We start from the raw sequence: 23,023 nt of genomic DNA on the forward strand, positions 1-23,023 counted from the left end.
GTCATTCAGTGCCACATCTGTTAGCATGTTTTACTACTCATCTACCCCAATTCTGAAATGTACATATTATTTGTATTTTAGTAACTAGACAGAATGTAGGAATAACTATATATATCTCATATTTCTGATGAGTGTAGAGATTATTTAAATGACACGTACTATTTTCCTAAAGGCTCTGGGTTAAAATATGTCATCTTTCTGAGTAATAAAATTGCCCCCATGGATTATCCAGACTAAACTGGGTTTTCCTCTCACCATGTCTAAATAGTATTCTATTTTTCTTTTGCATTTAGGACAGTGTCTTTTGGTATATTCTCTAGATTTCAAAGTTTGTATTATTAAAATCTTTTTAATGCTAATTAATTTATTCACATTTGGGTTTGATTTTTCCAGATGTTGATGTGGATAAACCAGATGAGAAGTCTATTATGACCTACGTAGCCCAGTTTCTGACACATTATCCCGACGTTCACAGTACAGGCACTGATGGGCAAGAGAATGATGTGAGTGTTTGTTTTTCTTTGAGTGCTGATAATACACTCAATGGTAGTGACTTGGATTTTTAATATGCTGTTTTCAAAAAATTAAACTGGAATGCATTTTAATATGAGAGCAACTGAGTAAAGACTGATATCACCAATTGGGGAGGAGATTAGAGGGAAAGATTTCTCTGATTTTTATGTTGGATATAGCAGAGAAAGCATTATTAATAATAAATACTGAACATATAATAGTGAGGGATTAATATCTAGGAAAGATAGGGAATTCCCTGGTGGTGCAGTTGTTGGGACTCCACACTTTCATTGCCGAGGGCACAGGTTCAATTTCTGGTCGGGGAACCAAGATCTCCCAAACAGCACGGCATGGCAAATAAAATGAAATGAAATGAAATGAAATAAAATAGTAGAGTAGAATAAAGTAAAGATAGCAGTGTCAGGAAACTTTATTGTAGCAATTTGACAATTGAATTAATTTTATATCCATCATATTATTTATGCATTTAGATCCTGAGTTCCCTTCTCCTGTTCAGTCTGATAAAATATAATTTTGACTTTTAGATTTATAAGTTGCTATTCATTGCAAACATATGTAAGTAAGGCAAACTTATGAAAGTTCTAATTATTCACTGTGTTTAGATTCTCAGCCTCTCAGTAGTTTAAATAACATTTACATTTTTCATACTGCTCAAGTGATATATATTTGTTGTCATAAATAAACAAAAACAAAAGTTGGGAAAAAAAGAAAAAGAAAATTACCTGTACTTGACCTTCTGCAGAGAACCTATTCTAAAATAATTAATACTTTGGTGTGTTCCATGTGTGTAGACACATAAAATATTTTAACAAAAATATTGATAGAATTGTAGTATACATACAATTTTATAATTTTCTGTTTTCTGTTAACATCATACAAAACCCTTCTCATGCCATTCTTTCTAGAACATCGTATAGATGTACAGTAATTTATTTACCCAATATTAATTGTTGAAAATTTCTTATTTTTTGCTGTTATAAAAAAATACTTCTATGAACAATTTTGTAATAAGCATTGTTTTACAGTTCTTTCTTAGAAGAGAAATTCCTAGACTAAAGGGCATATGGATTTTTAATGCTTTTGAAATGATTTTTTCAAATCCTCCTGTAGAAAGATCTCCCATTTTACAGTCCAGCCAGCACACCAGAATGCCTACGTTCTGTTTTGAACAACAATGGATATTATTCTCCTATTTTTTAAAAGTACTATAGTATTGTTTAGTTTTGATTTAGTTTTGTGTTGTTGTTGTTTTGGTTTGGGTTTTTTTGGGTGGGTTTGGGGTTTTTTTTTTTAGAGGGACATGGATTTACTACTGAATTTAAAATTAATTATTAGGCAGAATGACATCAGGGAAAAATTATAAATGGAATTTTCAGGACATGTTCAAAACAATCTCTCTGTCTTTACTGTTGAGGTCTCAACTAGAGTTTTCAGAGAGGTTTGAGATTATAATGAAGAGAAACAAGAAAAACAAAGTGTACTGTGTGTCTTAGAAATGGATCTAAGGAAGGAAAAGGTCAGGGGAACATAAACCAAAGTTTTCAAGTAGGAAAAGATTTTGCACTAATAGAAATCTTCGTAAAAGAATTAAGCAAAACAGCGGTAACTGGTGTTTCCTAGGTCACTTGATGAAGTTAAGGTGGCATTTGATAGAACTGTGTTAGTTATTTAAAAAACTATGGTTTCAAAAAAAAAAAAACTATGGTTTCAAGAAACCTTTTTTTGGTTGTTCCTTGCCAGGCTTCAGGCACAAATGTTGATCACCAGAGTGACTTATTCTATAGTTAGAAAAATAATGTTCCTAAGGAGCACCGCTGAAAGCGAAAGACTGCAAATTCCAGTGTGGACTGAGTCATGTGCTTGGGATTCATTTGGGGTTTTCTGGGTTTTGAGAATATAATTGGGCATGGACAGTGCTCTGTGAATAAGAAACTCTGTAAGGAGGTGTATTAGACTTACTTCATATGGCATAGAGAATATCAGCTTTCCACCTGATTATCATATCTCAAGATCTTATGTTACCCAATTGGATTTACTTCTGAGCTGATTTCTAAGCTTGTACTCTTAATTTCTCTGACATTAGTCATCTCTCCAGATGAGTAAACATGGTGGCTGGTAAGGTCTGAGAAATAAAAGGAGATACTTACATTAATGCTCAAGAGCAAGGATTTAATGCAAAAATCCTCAGAGATTTGAAGCACACTCCTGCTTTAAACTTGCTAATATACTGTACTAAAGAACTTTATTATTAAGAAACTAATCTCATTCTCTAGAAGATAAATTCTGATTTTTCTTTTAGAAAATAAGGTTTACCCTTTTTTTAATGAGACGTTTGTAATGTAGGGTATGAGCATCTAAAAATGAATATTTTGAGCAGAATAAAAAGAATTTTTTAGTTTTTTTATGATGTAGGGCTTATGTTTTTTTAATGCAGCTAAATGACCATCTAATTCTGTCTAATGAACCTTTAAGATTTTATACACTACATATTAGGGTTGGTGTCATCACCTAGAAATCCTCATTATTTGTCTACTCAGTTTTTATTAAATGGTTCTTTTAATTCATTTTTTTAAAAATATTGGCATCAACATGTCTATCAGGCTTTCATTTTTTGGTGTATTTGATTTTCATTTCTGTTTTATGAATTTATTTAAATTAGATATTACATAGATACTATTTTAAATCGAATTTTATTGGAAATAGACATTGCTATGCCTTTCTTACTTCATCCATTAAAACTGATAAAGGAACTTTTTCCCTAAAGGTAGTCCTTGGATAATTAGCACACAATTGTAAATAAATAAAATAGGCATGTTGGCTTATCTCTCTCATCTATTAAACGTTCAGTTATTTGTTCACTCATTTCTTCCCCCACTGCAACAAATTTTACTGACTGCTTTCAGAAGCACAGCACAGTCTTAATTGTATAGGAATACAGAGATGCATATTATGACAGTATTTATAGAGAAAACTATGAATCCATATACCTTTTTTTACATTGTTCTCCTTTCAAAATGTTTACTACTTCAAGACGTATGTATAATGTATATATATAGCCACATATGACTATTACAAATTAAAACAAAAACATCAAATGCTACAATACTACACTGCCTTATTTGATTCAAATATTTTGATACTTTCAAAAGTTGTGAAAACATCTTAAAATAATTATACCCTTAAAATTATTGTCTATTTATTTATAGACAGATGCCTCGGCATATTTCTTGTTCCCTATATAATTTTTTCCATGATTTATATGATTTTTCTATATATTATTTTTTCATATTGTTAGGAAATACTTCCAGGTTTCCCATCTTTTGCAAATTCTATCCAAATTCTTAAGGTAAGATTTAAGTAATCTTGAATTAGTGACCTCTTTCAAACATTCTGCATTCTGTAGCTTGTCAGCCATTCTTTTGCATGTATTTGTCTTTATGTACACATTTATTTTAACACCTTAATTCTGTTATTTCCTTTTCCTTTCTAGTAGAACAAATGACATATGTGTTATTAAAAGTTACAGTCTAAGCCACTCCCATGGACTTCCTCACTAATCTTTAATTATAAGATGACATTAATTTCTTTTTAATAATACTTAATAACACTAATAAAAGGAAAAACTAAAATAACTACAATTTCTTTATATGTGACGTGGAAAATTAAAATAAAGTTAAAGATTTATTTTTGTACTTTAAAATATTAAGCAGGAAATAATTGAAAAAGGTAAGTGTTCAATTAGTTTGTAATCCTGAGTTTCATCACATCTCTTCTGTGCAATGTTGAGTTGTATGGTTTAGTAAAGTTCATGGCACATGTTGAGTGCTCAAAAAAATATTTGTGGAATTAATGATTAAGAATTTTTTCCCATATCCAAGTTATCCTCTACTTCAGTTGTTTCATCTTTCTTTATATTCCATCTAGGCCTGAAGTTAAGGCTCTAACAACACAATAGACTTTATGCCAACATGGGAATAAAAAGTTAGAAGTAATTAATTTCATATCAAATGTTGAGTTAAATTTTGTCTCATGTTTCATGAAGCATGAGTTTATGTATATATAAATATGCTATAAAACGTATAATGTGTATGTTTGAGTGAGCGTGAGAGAGAGAAAGAAAGAGAAGTAGTGAGAATGCTGACACTTTAGCTGCTTGGCATTCAGATAGTCTCTGTAGGCAAATAGTCGCCTATGTCTTTCAATACATGTGAAAGTTACCAATTGAAGAAAAGCCACTACACTAAATGGGTTTTGGGAACTTAAATACTATTTTGTACTTCACTTTCCTCTTAAAAAGGAGAATGTTGAGTGTGTAAATAGCTACATCCTTTTTAATCTTATTGCACTTCCCCACCACTAGAAAAATCATTTACTGAATGTACTCTAATAAAGCTATTTTTAAGAACATAATCCTTTTCTCTCAGATGACTCTGTGAAATAATTTCAATTGGTGAAGAAAAGGTGATGATGAGCCTGTCTTCGGAGGTTCACAGTGAAGTCCCATACTCACTTCGGTGGGCCTCACTTAGTGATCACATTGACCTCAGGTCCCTTGGAGGTAGACCAAGAGCATTGAGTTCCTCTGAGCTTATATGTCATTAGTGCTTCAACCGATAATAAAACATGTGCCATGACCCCGTTCACCTCTTCATTCAAAAGAGACATCATGGGAAGAGCTGAGGCTTTGGAGTCTTGGGCTTCTGTTCCATATCTTTCTCTAATTAACTATGTTACCAATCAATCAGACATTCACAATTATTTGTTGATACCAGGTTCCAGACACTGTGTTAGGCTGGAGAAGGGAAGATACATAAGGGGTTTGGAATGCAGGGGGGAAAAAGAGACAAATAGTGGACAATAAAATACAGCGCGGGGGCGGGCTCGTGCGCGGGAGTCCATGTGGACGCCGGTGCGGGATGGAGCAGTACGGGGTCGCCCTGGTGCAGCACAGCAGCTCCGGGTACAGGAGGCGGTGGACTAAATGATGTGGAGTGTGGAGAGAGACAATATCTGGAAGATGCAGGGCCTCATGTTCCGGTGCAGCGCCGGCTGTTGTGAGGACAGCCAGGCGTCCATGCAGCAAGTGCACCAGTGCATTGGGCACTGCCATGCCCCTCTGGCTCACCACCTTTGGTGCGACCCAAAGTGGTTGCACCACTTTCGCGACATGCATTGTTCTTGCCATAGTTCTGGCACCTTATCATTTTATTAAGGACCTTGCTGTGTTTTTACCAACTTATTACTTGAAATGATAATACAGCCTGTTTGCTGTTTCAAGACTGTGATATATTTTCCTAGTGGTTTGGTTTTAAAAATAAATAAGACTTAATTTTTCCTCCAAAAAAAAATACAGTGCATTTTGGGGGAATATTTGAATATTTGAATATTACTGGGGGAATATCAGGTTGTTACAAGATTATAGAAAAAAATGTTATCAAAATGTGGTCCCTAGACCAGCAGGCAGCATCAGATTCACCTGAAAACTTGTTAGAAATACACATTCTCAGCCTCCACTAGATAGACTGAGCCAGAAAGCCTGAGGGTGGTGCCCAATAATCTTTTTCATGAGCCCTCCAGGTGATTCTAGTGTCCACTAACTTTTGAGGACCACTGGTGGAAGAGAAACTCACAACTGAGACTTGTGAGTCAGAAAAAGCTTTCCGGAGAAGAGTGTGCCTGAGCTGAGATCTGAGCAAGACATTATCCAGGGGAAATTGTTCCAGGCAGAAAAGGGTTGTCTTTGTAACACCAAGAAGTGAGAGAGGACACAGATCATGATAGCATGTGTGCCAACCTCTGCACTGGGCTTTTTTTCAATTGGTGACTTTCACATGCACTCAAAGGCACAGGCGACTATTTGCCTATAGAGACCATCTAAATGTCAAGCAGCTGAACTGTCAGCCTTCTCACTACTTTTCTTTCTTTCTTTCTCTCATGCTCACTCAAACATACACATTATACATTTTATAGCATATTTATATATACATAAACTCATGCTTCATGAAGCATGAGATAAAAATTAACTCAACATTTGATATGAAATTAGTTACTTCTAATTTTTTATTCCAGTATTGGCATAAAGTCTATTGTGTTGATAGATCCTTAACTTCAGGCCTAGATGGAGTATAAAGAAAGATGAAAAAACTGAAGTACAGGATTCAAAAAAGAAAAAAAATATTGTGCCCAAACTCACAGAGCTAACACATGTCAGAACAAGAATTTGAAACCAGCTTTACCTGCCTCCATAGCCAGAATTCTTTCTTCTGTGCCACTTCACCTGTCAGCAGACAGTCATTTCATCTGGGCCACAGGGCTGTGACCATCAGATGAGATGCTGTAGTGGAAAGCTATTTGTAAGTGCCAAAAACTCATGTTAAATATGTTTGTGATTACTTTGGCCTTCTTACCAGATAAGAAGTCTCGATGAAAATTTAGGATATGTTCACTAAATCAATGCTAGAATGACTCCTATTATTTGTGGAAGCAAGTATGTAACTGTCCAACTTTTTTTTCATTTTTGAGATGTGAGTGGTAGCTTGTATGCATTCATTCAGCAGATAATTTGATAAATTATCTGATAGGTTCCATGTTGCTGGATTCTGGGAATACCATACTGAACAAGATAAATGTGCTTTCTGTCCTCATGGAGTTTATGTTACACTAGTGGATAAGGTTTTTAAAAATAGTATATACTAGTAATCCAATATTACTGTGACTGTAGTTCCTCGAGTTCAGTCAAAATTAATCTGATCCAGAACAGTCCTCTGTTACCAATGGCCTTGGGTTAAGAAGCAGCCACAGGCCTGTTTCTACTCCCATTCCAGCCATTCCTTTTTCTGAGTATTTTTGTACTTTCATATTTCTTCTTAAGCACATTTTCTTAATTAAATAAATGTGTCTTGAGAAGAACAATGGAGGTAGGTAATTTCAGTATTCAGCACAATAATTAAGATTTTATTTTAGAATTAATTTTTGTTTCTTATTCTCCAAAAGAGGTGAGGGCAGGGAGAAAGAAAATTTTTCAGAGACATTTAGAACTTATTAAATATTCAGTGTATTCTAGGATCAGTCAAGTATTAATCAGCAATTACGTAAATGCACAGATACTAATACAATTGTAATGTCTGCTGGTTTCTAGAGAGAGGACGGGCTAATTTTGAAGGAAACAAAAGCTTGGATAGAACAATTTGAAAGAGATTTGACAAGGGCACAGATGACAGAATCAAATTTGCAGGATAAATATCAGGTAATGTATGGAAAACAGATTTCAATTTTTTTAAAAGCCTTTCATGAGTAAGATTCATATTTGTCATTTAATCTGTTTAATCTTTCAAATGATATTAATGAGAAATGTCTTTAAAGAAATAATATACATTATTTTGTTTACATATAATTTAATAATTGTATTTCTATATATATAGGTAGTTTTTAAAATTTAATACATTTATATATTGTGATGTGATTGCCATTGTAGCAGTAATTAGCACCTCTATCATGTTACATAATTATCTTTTCTTTTTAGTGGTTGAGATGCTTAAGTTCTACTGTCTTAGCAAGTTTGATGATTATAATACAGTATTGTTGTCTATATTCACTGTACTGTGGATTTGACATCTAGGACTTATTTACTTATATATACTTAAATATCCGTCCTATTCCCCTCTACCCCCAGTCCCCTGATAACCACCATTTTGCACTCTGTTTTTATGAGTTTGACTTTTTTAGATTCCATGTATAAGTGATATTATATAGTGTTTCTATTTCTCTGTCTGCTTTATCTCACTTAGTATAATGTCCTCAAGTTTCATCCACATTGTCACAAATGGCAGGAGGTCCTTCTTCCTCGTGGCTGAATAACATTCTGTGTATATATACACCACATCATCTTTACCCATTCATCCACTAATGGGCACTTAGGTTGTTTCCATATCTTGGCTATTGTGATAATGCTGCAATAAACATGGAGTGCATATATCTCTTCAATATCCTGTTTTCATTTCCTTTGGGTGTACACCCAGAGATGGAGTTGGTAGTTTTAAATTGTACGTATCTGCACTATATAGAGTTCTGAGGCTTCATGACTTTCTGAGAACTCAGAGTCTTGTAGATGACCCAAAACACACACATTTAATCGCTGTTTTTGTACAACTCATGATCTTACAGATGTTACCTAATAAAAAAATTCCACCAAAAAATGACTTCAGTGCCATGTTGAAAATTACTATAGAATAAACGGAATCAAATAAAAAATTGCAACATGACTATTTGGAGTGGGCCCATTAATGAAATCAGTTTCTCCTGCCACCTGCCTCCTTCAACACTATTGCATTCACATTGCGGCCAGTGTTATTGCTGTGGTGGTTCTTCTTTCTTCCAGTCTCATTACACTATCATTAATTGTATTTCAGCTTCCAATTTCCACTTCAAGAGATTTTTCCATTAAATTGTGACTTAACTCTGTGTAGCATTGACATTTCTCCTACTTAAAATATCGTTGCATTTTAGTGGCAAAACTACAGTATATTCTAATCTACATTATGTTTTGATCATTTTTGCTACAAAAAAAGGTGTGCGTGATATAAGAGATGCGAAGTGGCAGATGATAAAAGATTTAGCCGTTAGAGTTAGTGTGTGATTTTATATAATCCTCTCTGTAAAGCGTGCCTGAATTCAGATTGATGATGCCATCAGTATTATATTTGATGGACTTGGCAATGCAATACATTCCGTATGTGATTATATGTTTGTACTTTTTGCTGTGAAACACAATGTAATTTTTTCCCCAAAAAAGATAATTTTCTGGGAGGAGCTCCATTAAAATGATTAACTCAGTTAATTGAGACTATAATGCAAGAACAGAGTGAATGTACTTATTTAGTCCATTAGCGAGTTTTAGTCTTAGCATAAATTATCAAAAATAAATTCCAGGGGCTTCCCTGGTGGCGCAGTGGTTGAGAGTCCACCTGCCGATGCAGGGGACACGGGTTCGTGCCCCGGTCCGGGAAGATCTCACATGCCGCGGAGCGGCTGGGCCCGTGAGCCATGGCCGCTGAGCTTGTGCATCCGGAGCCTGTGCTCCGCAACAGGAGAGGCCACAACAGTGAGAGGCCCGCGTACCGCAAAAAAATAAATAAATAAATTCCAAGTTATAAAGTTACCGGTTATACAGATGTTAATTTATAAGATGAAAACTAAGGATTAGAAAAGTATAAATCAGAAACATTCCTTTCAGGCCAAAGATGATCACAAGTCTCTTAAAATAGGGTTAGACAGCAGAGGGAATGTTTTCTTTCATTTATGTGTTTATTATGTAATCAAAATCTTCTGTTTCTACTTATCAATTAATAGTGTATTTTCCAGTTTTTCCATATATAGAATTCTGTAGAACAAAATTGAAGACTGATTTTATGTTTTGGCATTTTAAAATTACATTAAGTTAGAGGGAATGGAAGGTAAAGTTTGTGGGAAAATATTTATTCACCATCTCCCCCAAGTGTTCGTTATGTGAATTTACATGTTTGTTTACTCAGTGACTTAAGAAATTCTTTCAAATGTTATCTGTTAGATTCTGCAGGGCTATTCTCATGTTCTTTAATATAATTGCACATTGAGTGGCATTTTCAATTCATATTTGGACTTTGAGACATATTTTAGGATGTGTTAATTGAACATAAAATGTAGGACTTTCATTAAAATCACTACTTTCTGAGGTTAGTATTAGACTTACAGTTAAGTCTACATATTACAAATTTATGTTAACCATACTGTGACAAAAGAAAGATATACTACTTAATATTTTAACACCATAAAATTAAAGCAAAGGATTATTACCTAAGTGATGTCCCCTAAAGTAAACCTCTTTATACACTTAACTTAAACACAAATTAAGATATTGTTAATTCTGTACTATTTTGATATGTGCAATTTCTATTTGTTAATTATTTGGTGCTTTAAAGGAACACAACTATTTTGATTATTAATATAGATTTATACTCCTGTTGATTATTATTTCCTGATGAGCAGGGAGTGGCTTGTAGTTTACTTAACTAGGAATGAGAAATCCTAGGCTTTAGTCCTAACTCTACTACTTGTCTTTGCCAGGTCACCTCTGGGCTTGGTAGTAATAACAGGGCTTGTCTAGACTGTAGGGTGATGGGGAGCCAGAGAAGATAATATGTACAAAGCACTTAGCATGGAACCAGGCTCATCATCCGGGCTTGATGAATGCTAGCTGCTGTTAGCATCATGACTGTCATTATTATTGTCAACAACATATATTGAATGTTATCCAAATATAAAGGATTGTTATTTAGGAAATGTGGTTTCCTTTGCTTTTGCCTTTTTTGACTAACTGCCATGTTGTTGCTGTTTTTCCTCTTTTAGTCATTTAAGCACTTCAGAGTTCAATATGAAATGAAAAGGAAACAGATTGAACACTTGATACAACCAATACACAGAGGTGGTAAATTGTCACTTGACCAAGCATTGGTAAAACAGTCCTGGGATAGAGTGTCCTCTAGGGTAAGTTCTCCAACGATTCATTTCATTAGACTCATATAATTTAGTCAAAAATATTTTCTGTCATCTCTTTCTTCAAAACGATGTTACATCAGGTCCTCCTATCTCTGTCTGAGGTGGGAAGGTTTACCTGTGGGATAGACTTTGTCCACTTGTCAAGTTTTCCTTTCAGTTAGTGGAAGTGCTTGTTTAACAACTCTTTCCTGCTTTGCCTGCCCTAAGTGTGATATCACCATTGACCAGATGACACACTGAAATCCTGAAAGACCACCTAGGTTACTTCTCACTTTGCACAGTTTAATCCTGCATTGTTTAGAAGAGGTGACTCCCCGGGAATGGAGCCTCAACAGCTTCTCCAAATTCCATCATCAGATTTCATCAACAGTTAATCATCTTCCTATATTCACATTTATTTTTATATTCTTTAGTTTAAGCTTATCTTCTTATCTGGTCATGAACTTGAAGGAAAATTACTCTGTAACTTTCATATTAATATCTTGCAGACTTAAAGACCAAGATTTCAAAACCTCTGAAACTTCTGTCACTCATGGGAATATTTGCCTTGTACTCACCCTATTTCCTTCATTTTCATAATCTAACTTTTCCCATTAAACTCTATCATAGAATAGATTAGATCTCAGGCACCCCAACCCATCCCACCTCTCATTGCAATAAGCTAGGAAACAGTACTTGAGAATTGGATGAAGTGGAAGAAATGACAAGATGGTTAGAGAATTATATTATTATAGTAAGAATTGTGAATACTCATTTTCCTCCAGAGATGTCTAGATGACCCTGATTTTTCTGGACCTGTTTTCATCATAGAGAAGGTTTTAAAGGATACACATCAGCAAGTGTATAATTGCTGCATCTTTGAGCGTGTCAGCAAAGCCAGTCCATTCCCTTTCAGCAAAAGCCAGTCTGAAAATCAGTGGGCACTTTATGCTATTCCTTATAAGAAGAAAATTGCCTGATCTCCCAATAATATCCTTCCATGTCTAAGATGTATTTTAAGTTTCCTCAAAACTTGCTTCTAAGTGTCATTTTCTCCCCATTTAAGTTAATAATTTTGGGTTAATTTAATAAATGTCAAATAGGAAAATATCTGTGTTCTGAACTTCTCAAAGCATCAGATTCAGAATACAGATACTTTCTTACTTGATATTTATTACATTAACCCAAAATTATTAACCTCAAGCATTTTGTAGGCTTTAAAGTCATTTGGGGGAATTTTAGGAATTGTCTTCTGTGTTAAGATACTGTCTTTCTACTTTTGTATTTCAGCTGTTTGATTGGCATATACAACTTGATAAGTCTCTTCCTGCACCTCTGGGCACCATAGGGGCCTGGTTATATAGAGCAGAGGTGGCCCTGAGAGAGGAAATAACCATTCAGCAGGTTCATGAGGAAACAGCCAACACAATACAACGGAAACGTGAACAACACAAGGTAAACATTCTGGCTGGAAAACCTTCCAGCATAACAGTTCTAGTGTGTTACCGAATCAGGTTTGTTTGCCTGTTGCTCAGCAAGCCAAAGGCTGAAAACACTGAGGTTTGCAGGAGAGAAAGGGTTTATTCACAGGGCAGTCCAGTGAGGAGATGGGAGAACAAATCTCAGACCCACCTCCCTGAAGGTGAGGGGATCTCATTATTTATGAGAAAAGGCTGAGGCATGGGGAGCTGAGGGAAAGGTAATGAGAGATAAGAAAAAGGTGAGGTGATATTCATTCTGTGCAGATGCAGCTAAGCCACAGGCTTCTTCATGGGATGTATGTTCAGAAAATGGTGGCATTCGCGTGACCATAGGGTGAAGTTTTGGGCCCTCTGATGTCAATAGGCCACCACTCAATGCATGCCCAGATGGAGGGTCAGTGGACCTAGCCAGTCTTAACTGGCTGGAGCTCAAACTGGACACAGCTGACTCCAAGCTCCTAAATTCACCTTGGCCAACATCTTATTTTTTAGGCTGTGTGACCCTTAGAGAACATGCAAGCTTTTATTAAAGCAAGCCTGATCAGTGGAGACAGGTTACAGTTTATTATTTATTAATGGCTAACTGATAACTATCCTCCTTTCACTAGTATGGTCTGGAACTTGCCCTGAATCAGGCCTCCCAGACATCCATTCATACTGGTTCATAGATGTTGCACCCTCTTAGAAGTTCTCTGATCTGCACTTCCCTTTTCTGTACTTGTTAACGACAATTCCAGTAGACTCATTACCTGAGGTATTTTCTAATAGCTCTGTGATGTTCTTTTATCTGCAGTCACCTTTGTTATTTCTCTTGCTATTTGTTATCTTTGAAAAGATAAGGCAAAAGACAGTGTGAATTTACATAATAACGTGATTGGCCATAGGCTCCAGCCCTCATTCCTGCCTCCATTCTCAAAGGAAGGCAAACCAACTCACTGGTTGTCGTGTCCTGATGCTAAAGGAGTGGGGTCCGGGTGGGGGTTAATAGTAGCCTTAGAAAGGGGTGGGATTAGGCCTGGCTGGTCTCTTAGTCATTTGTGACTCTGTTTAGCTCATTGCATGGTTTGTTGTGCCCAGCGTAAGTTCTAATACACTTCCTCTGCGTTTTGTGATAGTACAGACCTAGCTCAAAATGCTGTTCTTCGTTGTCTCATTGATGCAACCCTGCACTTTGTGCAGTTGAATTTGTGCACCTCATTTATTGTGTCATGAAGGGGATTTACTCTGTATGTGGAAAATAAACAGACAACCAGGTCTCACTTTGTCCTGCACTCCTGGTTGAACATAACCCTGGTTAAAGCCAATTCTCTGCCTGGCTCCTGCCCACACTCAGGCAGTTGACTGTGGCTGGAGAAGAACACACCCCCAGGCACGATGACTAACCCAAGTGGGTCCTTAATGCTTCCTGGCACTCCAAAGGCATTTTTGGACTCTATTCCCTCTGCATTTCTGGGGCAACTATTTTATAACTTGTCTCCTTAAACCTTCCACACCTCCTCCCTCATCCTTACTCTTAGCTGATGACACTGCTTCCTATTTCTCTGAGAAAATAGAAGCAATCAAAAAAGAATTTCCGCAAGCTCCCACGACCACATCAACCCACCTACAAGCATTTGTGCCTGAATACTCCGTCTCCTCTTCTGTTACTATGGATGAACCATCTGTGCTTTGAGCTAAGGCCAGCCCCTCCACATGGGCACTGGATCCCATCCTCCCTGCTCTTTTCCAAAAGATAATTCCCGTAGTTCTTTGCTTCTTTATTTTTTTTTCTCTCTCTCTCTGCTGGATTTTTCCCACCCACATAAAATATACCATTATTATTCTCATCTTTAAAAAGCCTCTTTCTTAACCCTACCTCCCTTTTCAGCTACTGTCCTTTTTTTTTTTTTCTTCCTTTTACAGTGAAGCTCTTTGAAAGAATTGTCTTAGATCTTATTTTAGCTTCATAGTTCTCTTCTCCCATTCTTTCTAGAACCCATTCCAATCACGTTTTTCCTTGCCCTGCTATCCATGTCAGGTTCAGGAGGTTCTTTTTGTTCCTCAGTCAATGGCCAATTCTCAGTCCTCATTTTACCTCACTTATTAGAAGCATTTTAGATAGTTATTCATCTTTGAAATACTTTCTTCATTTGGTTCCCTAATTTTCTTTCTATTCCCCTGGCTATGCCTTTCCAGTCTTTCCAGTTAGCCGACATTTGGTCCAAAATGTCCATGAGCATATTTGGTCCATGCCAAATGGTTTTGGACAGGGCCAATGTCAAGAACCTTTTGCTATAGACCAAATATCTCCGTGGACATTTCAGACAGAGCCAAACATGACCAATTATCAAGGACCTTTTGGCATGAGCCAGATGTTTTATGGTCATTTTGGACAGGACCAAATGGTCCTAAAAGGATCTTTCTTTCTCTTTCAACAAATATTTATTGAGCTCTTTCTATGTGTAAAGTGGCATTACAGGCATTTGTGATAAACCCATAAGCAAAATAGACAAAATCCCTACCCTAATGTAACTTGCCTTCTCATAGGAGGAGGCAGTTAAGAAATAATAAACATAATAAATAAATAAATTTTATATTAGAAGGTAAAAGGACAGGGAGTATTAGGTGGTGTTGCAATTTTAAGTAGGGAGGTCAGTGAAACCTCACTGAAAAGATAATCTCAAACATGCAAGCACATTCCCACCTGAAGGCCTTTGCCCTTGCCATCATTCTGGAATTTTCTTGTCCCTTGGCCTGAAACATTCTCCAGTGATATTCCCAATATATTCTTCCTCATCTCCTTTGGGCCTTTATTGAAAGGTCAGCTGTTAGTCAATCCTTTCTTGGCCACCCCTTTGAAAGTACAACTTCCCTTTCCCCTTGCCTATTCAATTTTTCTCTTTAGCATTTATCTTCATCTCAACTGCTAATTTAATTATTTACCTTATTTATTGCTTGATTTCCTACACTGTAATGTCACCTCCATAAGGCCAAGGAATTATTGTTTGTTTTTCACTCTTGTGTCCCCAGCCTCTAAAAATGATTTTAGAAATATTCAGACTTTCAAATTTTAATCAGGTCAATCATGCTGATCATACTTTCTGAGAATTTGTTCATTTGACTACATTTTCAAAATTATTGTCACAAAATTATTCAAAATGCTCTTCTATATATTTTCTTATAATCTTTTCTGTGCCTATATTTAAGCCTCCATTTGTCCCCACTATTGTTTCTTTGCACCTTCTCACTTTCCTTAATTACACTTTTGACATTGTTCATTTTCTCTGCTGTATCCTAATAATCTTTTTTCCATCTACTTTCTTACCAGAGGAATGGCAGTATCACTCTTTTAACAGCATCACTCTGGCTGCTGTGTGAGGATAAGGCTGGATTGGTGATAGAGGGTAGGAGCCAGAGAACCAATTTCAATGATCCAGGTAGAGTGGCTTGAGCAAAGGTCGTAGCTGTAGAGATGTTGAGAAGTGGTCAGATTCTGAGTATATTTTGAGAGCAGAGCAAAGAGAGTTTTTAGCATTAGATATGGATTGTGAAGGAAGGGGAGTCATAAATGACACTGTGATTTTTCAACCAAGCAATTGGGAAAATGGAGTTTCCATCAGTTGAGATGGAGAGACAATGAAACAGGTTTGGGAAGAAAGATGGAGGTCAGTCAGGGGCAGGGTAAGTATGAGACTTTTTCACATCCAAGTGGATGTGTGGAGTGGGCAGTAGGAGCTAAGAGGCAGGAGGGGGATAAATATTGAGTCATTGAGGATGACTCTGAATATATAAAGGGATGTTTAAAGCTCTGAGACTGAAATTAAAGAAGGACGTGTAGACAGAGAAAGCATCAAGCACTGAGCCCTGAGGGAATCCAGTATTAACAGATCAGAGAGTAGAAGATGAACCAGCAAAAAAAAAAAAAAAAAAAAAGAAAGAAAAGATAAACCAGAGTGAGAAAAAGCAATCAGCGAGGTAGGAGGGGATCCAGCTACTGTGTTTTCTTAAAAGCCAAGGGAAGTAGTGTATCAAGGAGAGAGTATTTTCAGTAGCATGGCCATAATGATCCTTTTAATATGCAATTCAGTTCATTTTACCCCTCTGTTCACAACTCCCCACTGGCTTCCATCTACTCAAAAGAAACACCAAAAAATTCTTTGAAAGGCCTATGAGTCCCACAGATCTGCAGCCCTTTCCCTCCTCTGCCCTCCCTCACCCCCAATCTGCTGTTCCAATGGCTTCCTTTGCTTTCTCTCAATCACTGGGAAAGGTATGTTGATAACTCCCACAGCCATGTGGGTTTCTCAGTTTATCCCCCTGGTTCTATGAGCTTTGTCTTTATATATTTTGAGGCTTACTACATATGTACAAGTTCAGAATTAATGTGTCTTCTAGTAAATTGAAAATTTCATCACTAAGCAATTACTAACTTCTAATGACCTCTGTTCAGGAATCTATTTTGCCTGGTACTGAGGCACTCATACAAGCCTTCTTTGATTAGTATTTGCCTGGCATGTTGTTTTCCATTCCATTAATTTCAACCTATCCTTGTTCTTAATGTTTAGGAGTATCTCTTTTAAAAAGCAGATGGTTCTGTTAGATTTGTCTGATCTGACAATCTCTGCCTATTGATGAGTAAATATATATTCCATTTGGATTTATTTATAATTATTAATATACTTGAATTTGTTTCTACCATTTGACTCTGTTTCTATTTGCCCTACTTTTTCTTTTTTCTTTTTTCTACATTCTTCCTATTTATAAGTTGATTGAGGGGTTTTTGTTTGTTTATTCACTTGCTCATTTTTCTTACTCCATGTTTTCCCTCGAACTGGTTTGAAGTTATAAACTCTAGCTGTGTAGTGCGATTGTCCTTGAAATTATACCATATAGATACTTAACGAAATTGAAAGTTAATCAATGTCTTAACCTCCTCTTGATCAATATAAGGAATTAAGAACACTTTAACCAGGTCATACTCTTCTAACCTGCAAACTGTTGTTGTCAAGTATTAAATTACTTACATTTTTCTAACACCATGAATGTGTTGTTTCTGCTGATTCTCACTCATGATAGCTTGTCTCCTGTGTTTGGTGACCTTTGCTTTCCTCCTTTTTCATTTGCTGTCTACCAGGCCCACATCAGCCCTCTTTGAAGGTTCTGGCTAAATGTAAGGGGTCTCAGTTTCAGTGTTTCTCACCTTATTCAAGTTGCAAGACTCCATCTCCTGCCACAGTGGTTTAGATGTTTGCCCAGGACAATCAGCTTTTTCAATCTGTTTTTGCTCACAGGACCATGATCCAGTTTTGGGTCATGTTATACCAAGAGTGGGAGCCCTAAAAGGTTTCACTTACTTCCTGTGAGCTCACCAGTGAATTAAAGTCATATGCTCTGCTCAGCATCCAGCTATTTTGTAGTGAGACAGCCTTTCAGAGGACCCAGTGACATCACGCCAGTTGTAGTTCTTTTGTCATATGTGTGAAAATGTTTTTGTTGGTTTTGATTTCTTGTCAAGATTTTTTTGATTAACTAGATACAGAAAACTACAATAGGGAAAGCTTCTTGGGAGGCACCTGGACATTTGGGTATCCCAGTATAGTCACAGACCCCCACCGATACATTAACATACGGTCACACATAACAAATCAGAGCTGGGAGTGGTGGTGGCTCTCAGTTTGCCCTGCAGTCATTTGGGGGAGTTTCGGTCAAGATAAAAGCCACAGAAATGTGTCTGGATGTTAAGGAGGAGGCAGAGAATGACTCAAATACTCACAGGCAGTAGATGCTCTAGGAGAGTCCTCTGGCCTCTGTAATCAGCTCTGAGATGCCTGTAGTTCCCTCCCTCTGGGAGCAGGGGACTTGTGAATTTCTGTGCGGTTACCTACAGACTCAAAGCAGGTCAAAAGGTGGCAATAGCAAATATATATCAGGATAGAAATAGTTTGGTCCTGTATTTTTTTCTACAATGTAAAAACTAATGTCCCCGAATTAAACAAACACATATGACTTTCACATCTTAATTTATGTATGAAAGCCTTCATGTGTACCCTTCCATCAAGTGTATCTCTTACGATTTAGGCTGGTTTTTGCTTCTGTTTTCTCCAATTAATCTACTAAATCTTAGTGTGAGAGAAACTGTTAGTTTTAATGTGTCATTCTGGTGGGCTAATATATCTTATTTTTCAGTGAGTGACAAACTGTTGGCTATTTACTCTGCTATTGAGAAACAACCTAAGCTCTAGAAAATATGGCATGAATCTACTTTCACCTTTCTCTTTCTTTGCTTCTGTGTGAGAAATTGGGTAGGAATTGTGAAGTGCATGTAAGTCTTTGTATAAATATGTCTTTTGACAGTGAAAAACCCAGAAAACAAATCTAAATAAATTATTAGAATTTGTGGAGTTCTATACAATCTGAAAAGAATCTTTATAAAACATCACATTTACTCTTCCCACTGTGGTATCTATGGGACATTCCCTGTGCTTGATTGAAATCTCCTAACCACAAGGGTATTTTCATAATATGTTGTAATGTAATTGACTTACTTTAAGATGGCAAGCAAACATCACTTTATGGTACCCTGCATGCACTCAAAATAGAATAACCGTAGAGAATTTAATATTTTTATTTTGACCATTAAAGGGTTAAACTAGTTGTGCTTAGTTTTAAGCTTTGAAAAATCAATAGATTCAAAATCAGGGAAAGAGAAAAACACTAACAATCATTGTTTATAACACTGACTACATTTCCCTTTGGACCATGTGCCTTTAAAATGTCTGAATGCATTGCTGTGCAAGTGTCATGTGTGTTTAAAAGATGCCATAATTATTAGCTACGGCTCTAGCACAGGGCCTATGGACAAGCACCCAGGCTCCTGTACAATGTAAAAGCCTGTGACCGGCACCAAGCCGCGTGTGGCTATGGAAGCATCATCAAGTTGTTGAATACACTGCCTCATCCGTGCAAGCTGAAAATTATGCTTCTTAGCCTCCTGTGAACATGTTTCCTCATTTTTTTTTTTAAACTGTATCTTAGGATCTGCTTCAAAACACAGATGCCCACAAAAGAGCATTCCATGAAATCTACCGAACCAGGTCTGTTAACGGGATCCCAGTACCACCTGATCAATTAGAGGACATGGCTGAGAGGTAAGAGAACGTCCGGTTTTAAATGAAGTGTCTTTAAAAGGCTCGGTGGATGCTTTTTTTCCCATTTCTTTTCTTTCAAGGAATTGACTTTTTTTTTTTTAATGAGGTGCTTACATTTGGTACATAAAAATTGAGTTCCCGTAATGTATGTTAAGAATGCCAATATTCTAGTATATTATTAGTTGAAAAGAGTAAACCTGCGTGTACCCACAGCCTGGAAATCACAGAAATGGTTTCTTCAGAGGCTGTATTTTTATTCAGTACTGTAAGGAACATTATGTAATATTGCAAAAACAGCTTATAAAAGAAACAGACGAGAGCTCTCTTGGCAGGGGAAAGAACTAAATCAAAGACTTCCATCAATTGTGATTTGCCTTTAAACCCAGAGCTAGAAACAGAACCAGATCTCCTGAGTGATTGATCAGCCAGAGTTTAGAAGACCTTGTGCCTGCATTTTATTTAATACTCACATGTAACAGGTTAAGTAAGCCCCGTTCTGTTACTATTAGTTACATCCTATAAATTCTCTGTGTTTTGTTTCTAGGTTTCATTTTGTTTCCTCCACATCAGAGCTACACTTAATGAAAATGGAATTTCTAGAATTAAAGTACCGTCTGCTCTCACTGCTGGTTCTTGCAGAGTCAAAGCTGAAGTCTTGGATCATCAAGTATGGGAGGAGAGGCTCAGTGGAGCTGCTTCTGCAGAACTACATGGTAAGTCTCCCTGGCGCTGACGGAGAGGTCAGAGGACACCTGGCTTTAGTATCTAATATCTTCTAGTTTATTGGGCACTGTGATTTTTATCTTGAATTTAAACATTAAGGTACCAGTGTGTTAAATGGGTTTGATGTAAGTTTGTGAGCTTTTCACAACAATCTGAAATATATACCTATATTCTTTGGAGATATGAAAGGTTTTGCTGCAGTAATCATATTGAACCATTGTGACTGGCTTTATTGCTTTAAAAAAGCAAGTTTTTTCATTGCATACAACTGACTGTGAACTCACTACTGAACCGGAATTAAAATACTTAAAGATTATTTCATGTTTCTAAAATCCAATCATGAGTAGTTTAGAACAATCCTCAATTGTTCATGTGGGGACTATCTTTTTTTTTTTTTTAATTAGGTCAAGCATGCCGTTTGTACAGTCATTCTGTGAGCTTCACTGCTTCCTGTGTGCACCCAGGAAAAGTAAAATTTTGTCTGCGAATCTCTGTACCAACTTAATTTTTGAAGAGTTTCTCATATTTTGGGCTATCAGCATAGATAATCCTATATTTACATAGAGTAGTAGCCCTGCATTAAGGAGGAAAGTAGGTTATTCTGTAACTAGCAGTTTCCATTTACATATAATCAGAGAATTATAATTATTAATGACCGTTTATTTCTCTTAGTTAAACATGCCCCCCCCAATTTATTAACAGTACAAATTTGCTCACAAAATTAATGTCAATAGGGCATCTCAGTCCTGTAACTGTTCCATTTATATTGAATCACAAGTTCTAAATGATAAATTGATGAATTTAAAATATAAGCCAATTTCTAACCTGACTAATCTCAGTGGCTCTGTAACTGGCATGACTGAATATTTATTGAAACCATATCTTTACTGAAGCATCCTAGAACCATAATATATTTTGCTACATTTTAATTTTATTTTCTAAGCGCTAAATAAACAACATGAATTTGAAAAAAAAAAGGTTTAATAGGTTAACAATAAAATATTTCTTTAGATTTACTACAATTTTCTAGGAAACATTTGTCCAAAAATGTGAAATCTGTGACGCTATGTTCCCTTATTCATTTTGAATGATTTTGGAAAGTAATGAGAAATCTGATTTTTTTTAAGTTTCAGCAATTGCATTAGTCCCCAAAATATTAAATACAGATATGCATTTATATTTTCGGGTTTAATCATGTCAAATGATACACTCTGAGCTCAGAGGTAATTATTCAAGATGCGTCTTTGTTCTCGCTATTTAAGGAGCGCCAATTAGGTTGACATACCTAATGGGACTGTTCCACCAGGTTCATGTTCCAACACAAAGATGTTAATAACTCTCTTTGAACTTCTCAACTAAAGCATATGTAAGTAAAGAATTATTACTAATGAATAAAAAAAATCAGTACTTTCTGCCTACTTCATAGACATTCACTGAGCTGCTAATTTTAAACTGCTAGGTAACGTAACTCTCAAAATTATTTGTAAAATTGCTAATAACTCTACAAATATATCGGGTTTTAATAAATATTTCCTAATATTTTATCACCTGATAAAAAATACATATTTATCGCCTAAGCTTCTATTTGAAAAAGGGGTTTAAGGTATTTATAGTTTAATAGTTTTAATAATTGTAGGATATTGATATTTTCTATGTGCCGAGTGTTTTACATGTGTCATCTTCCTTCTCAGTGATGACCCTATGGGCTGGGCATTTTCACATTGTTTCACTGAGGAAATCGAGCCTTTGAACGCTCAAGTCACATGCTCCAGGTGGCAGAGTTAGTAAGAAGTGGAATCTGGATTTGAATCCACATCTTTCCGAATCAGAAACCTTTGTGCTTAAGTACTGAACTTTACTCTCTAACAAAATTGGCTGGGAAAAAAAGGTTTTTGTTGTGTTTTTTTTTAAACTGAAAAGACCAAATAATTAAAATGATCTCTTGCAGCTCAGTGAACTAAAGAATGTAGTTCACATAAGTATCAGTTCCATTTAATGCTGGTCCGTAATTGACAGTATTTTACACTTCCATCCTGCAACCTGCTAGTTACTATTATGTCAGTTATGGGCAGCATGTTATTGGGGCAGGGTGGGGTGAGGTGGGAGAGATTATTGAAGCCTGGACACCAGTCACATAGAAATGTGTTGAATCATGGCTCAACTACTCGCTACCCATGTGACCTTATAAATAACTTAATCTTTCCCAAATTTTTAATAACCACAACAACAAAAATAATAATAATAGAATATTAGGGATTTTTTTTTTTTTTTTTTTTTGCGGTACACGGGCCTCTCACTGTTGTGGCCTCTCCCGTTGCGGAACACAGGCTCCGGACACGCAGGCTAGCGGCCATGGCTTATGGGCCCAGCCGCCCTGCAGCATGTGGGATCTTCCCGGACCAGGGCACGAACCCGTGTCCCCTGCATCGGCAGGCGGACTCTCAACCACTGCGCCACCAGGGAAGCCCACCCCCTGGATTTTTTAAGGAAAAAAGACTGACTCATGATTGTTTTCCTTCTGTCTCGTACCCCACAGAGCTTCTCTCATTCTTTTGAAGTTTTGGGGAAAATCATTCTCTTTAGAACAGACTATTTCAAGGTGCATGAAGACTTTCAAATAAAATCATAAAATCAGTTTCTTAAATA

At 36.4% G+C, this 23,023-nt stretch overlaps 1 protein-coding gene across 17 annotated transcripts in view; it reads left to right on the top strand.

The window, feature by feature from the left end:
- Positions 1–23,023, top strand: part of SYNE1 (spectrin repeat containing nuclear envelope protein 1) — a 472,944-nt gene that overhangs the window by 120,375 nt on the left and 329,546 nt on the right. For 13 of the 17 annotated variants that reach the window (XM_082633720.1, XM_082633725.1, XM_082633723.1 and 10 more), the window contains exons 9-15: positions 394–503; positions 3,830–3,880; positions 7,673–7,780; positions 10,918–11,055; positions 12,337–12,501; positions 19,542–19,654; positions 20,199–20,367. In XM_082633720.1, coding sequence (XP_082489846.1) covers positions 394–503; positions 3,830–3,880; positions 7,673–7,780; positions 10,918–11,055; positions 12,337–12,501; positions 19,542–19,654; positions 20,199–20,367 — 854 coding nt within the window. Of the gene's footprint in view, positions 1–393; positions 504–3,829; positions 3,881–7,672; positions 7,781–10,917; positions 11,056–12,336; positions 12,502–19,541; positions 19,655–20,198; positions 20,368–21,726; positions 21,744–23,023 lie in introns of those variants that run through there. The other 4 variants (XM_082633738.1, XM_082633721.1, XM_082633722.1 and 1 more) reach the window with 2 other exon arrangements.

This window comes from Mesoplodon mirus (assembly GCF_964341445.2).
Source record: "Mesoplodon mirus genome assembly, chromosome: 10".
NCBI lineage: Eukaryota > Metazoa > Chordata > Mammalia > Artiodactyla > Ziphiidae > Mesoplodon > Mesoplodon mirus.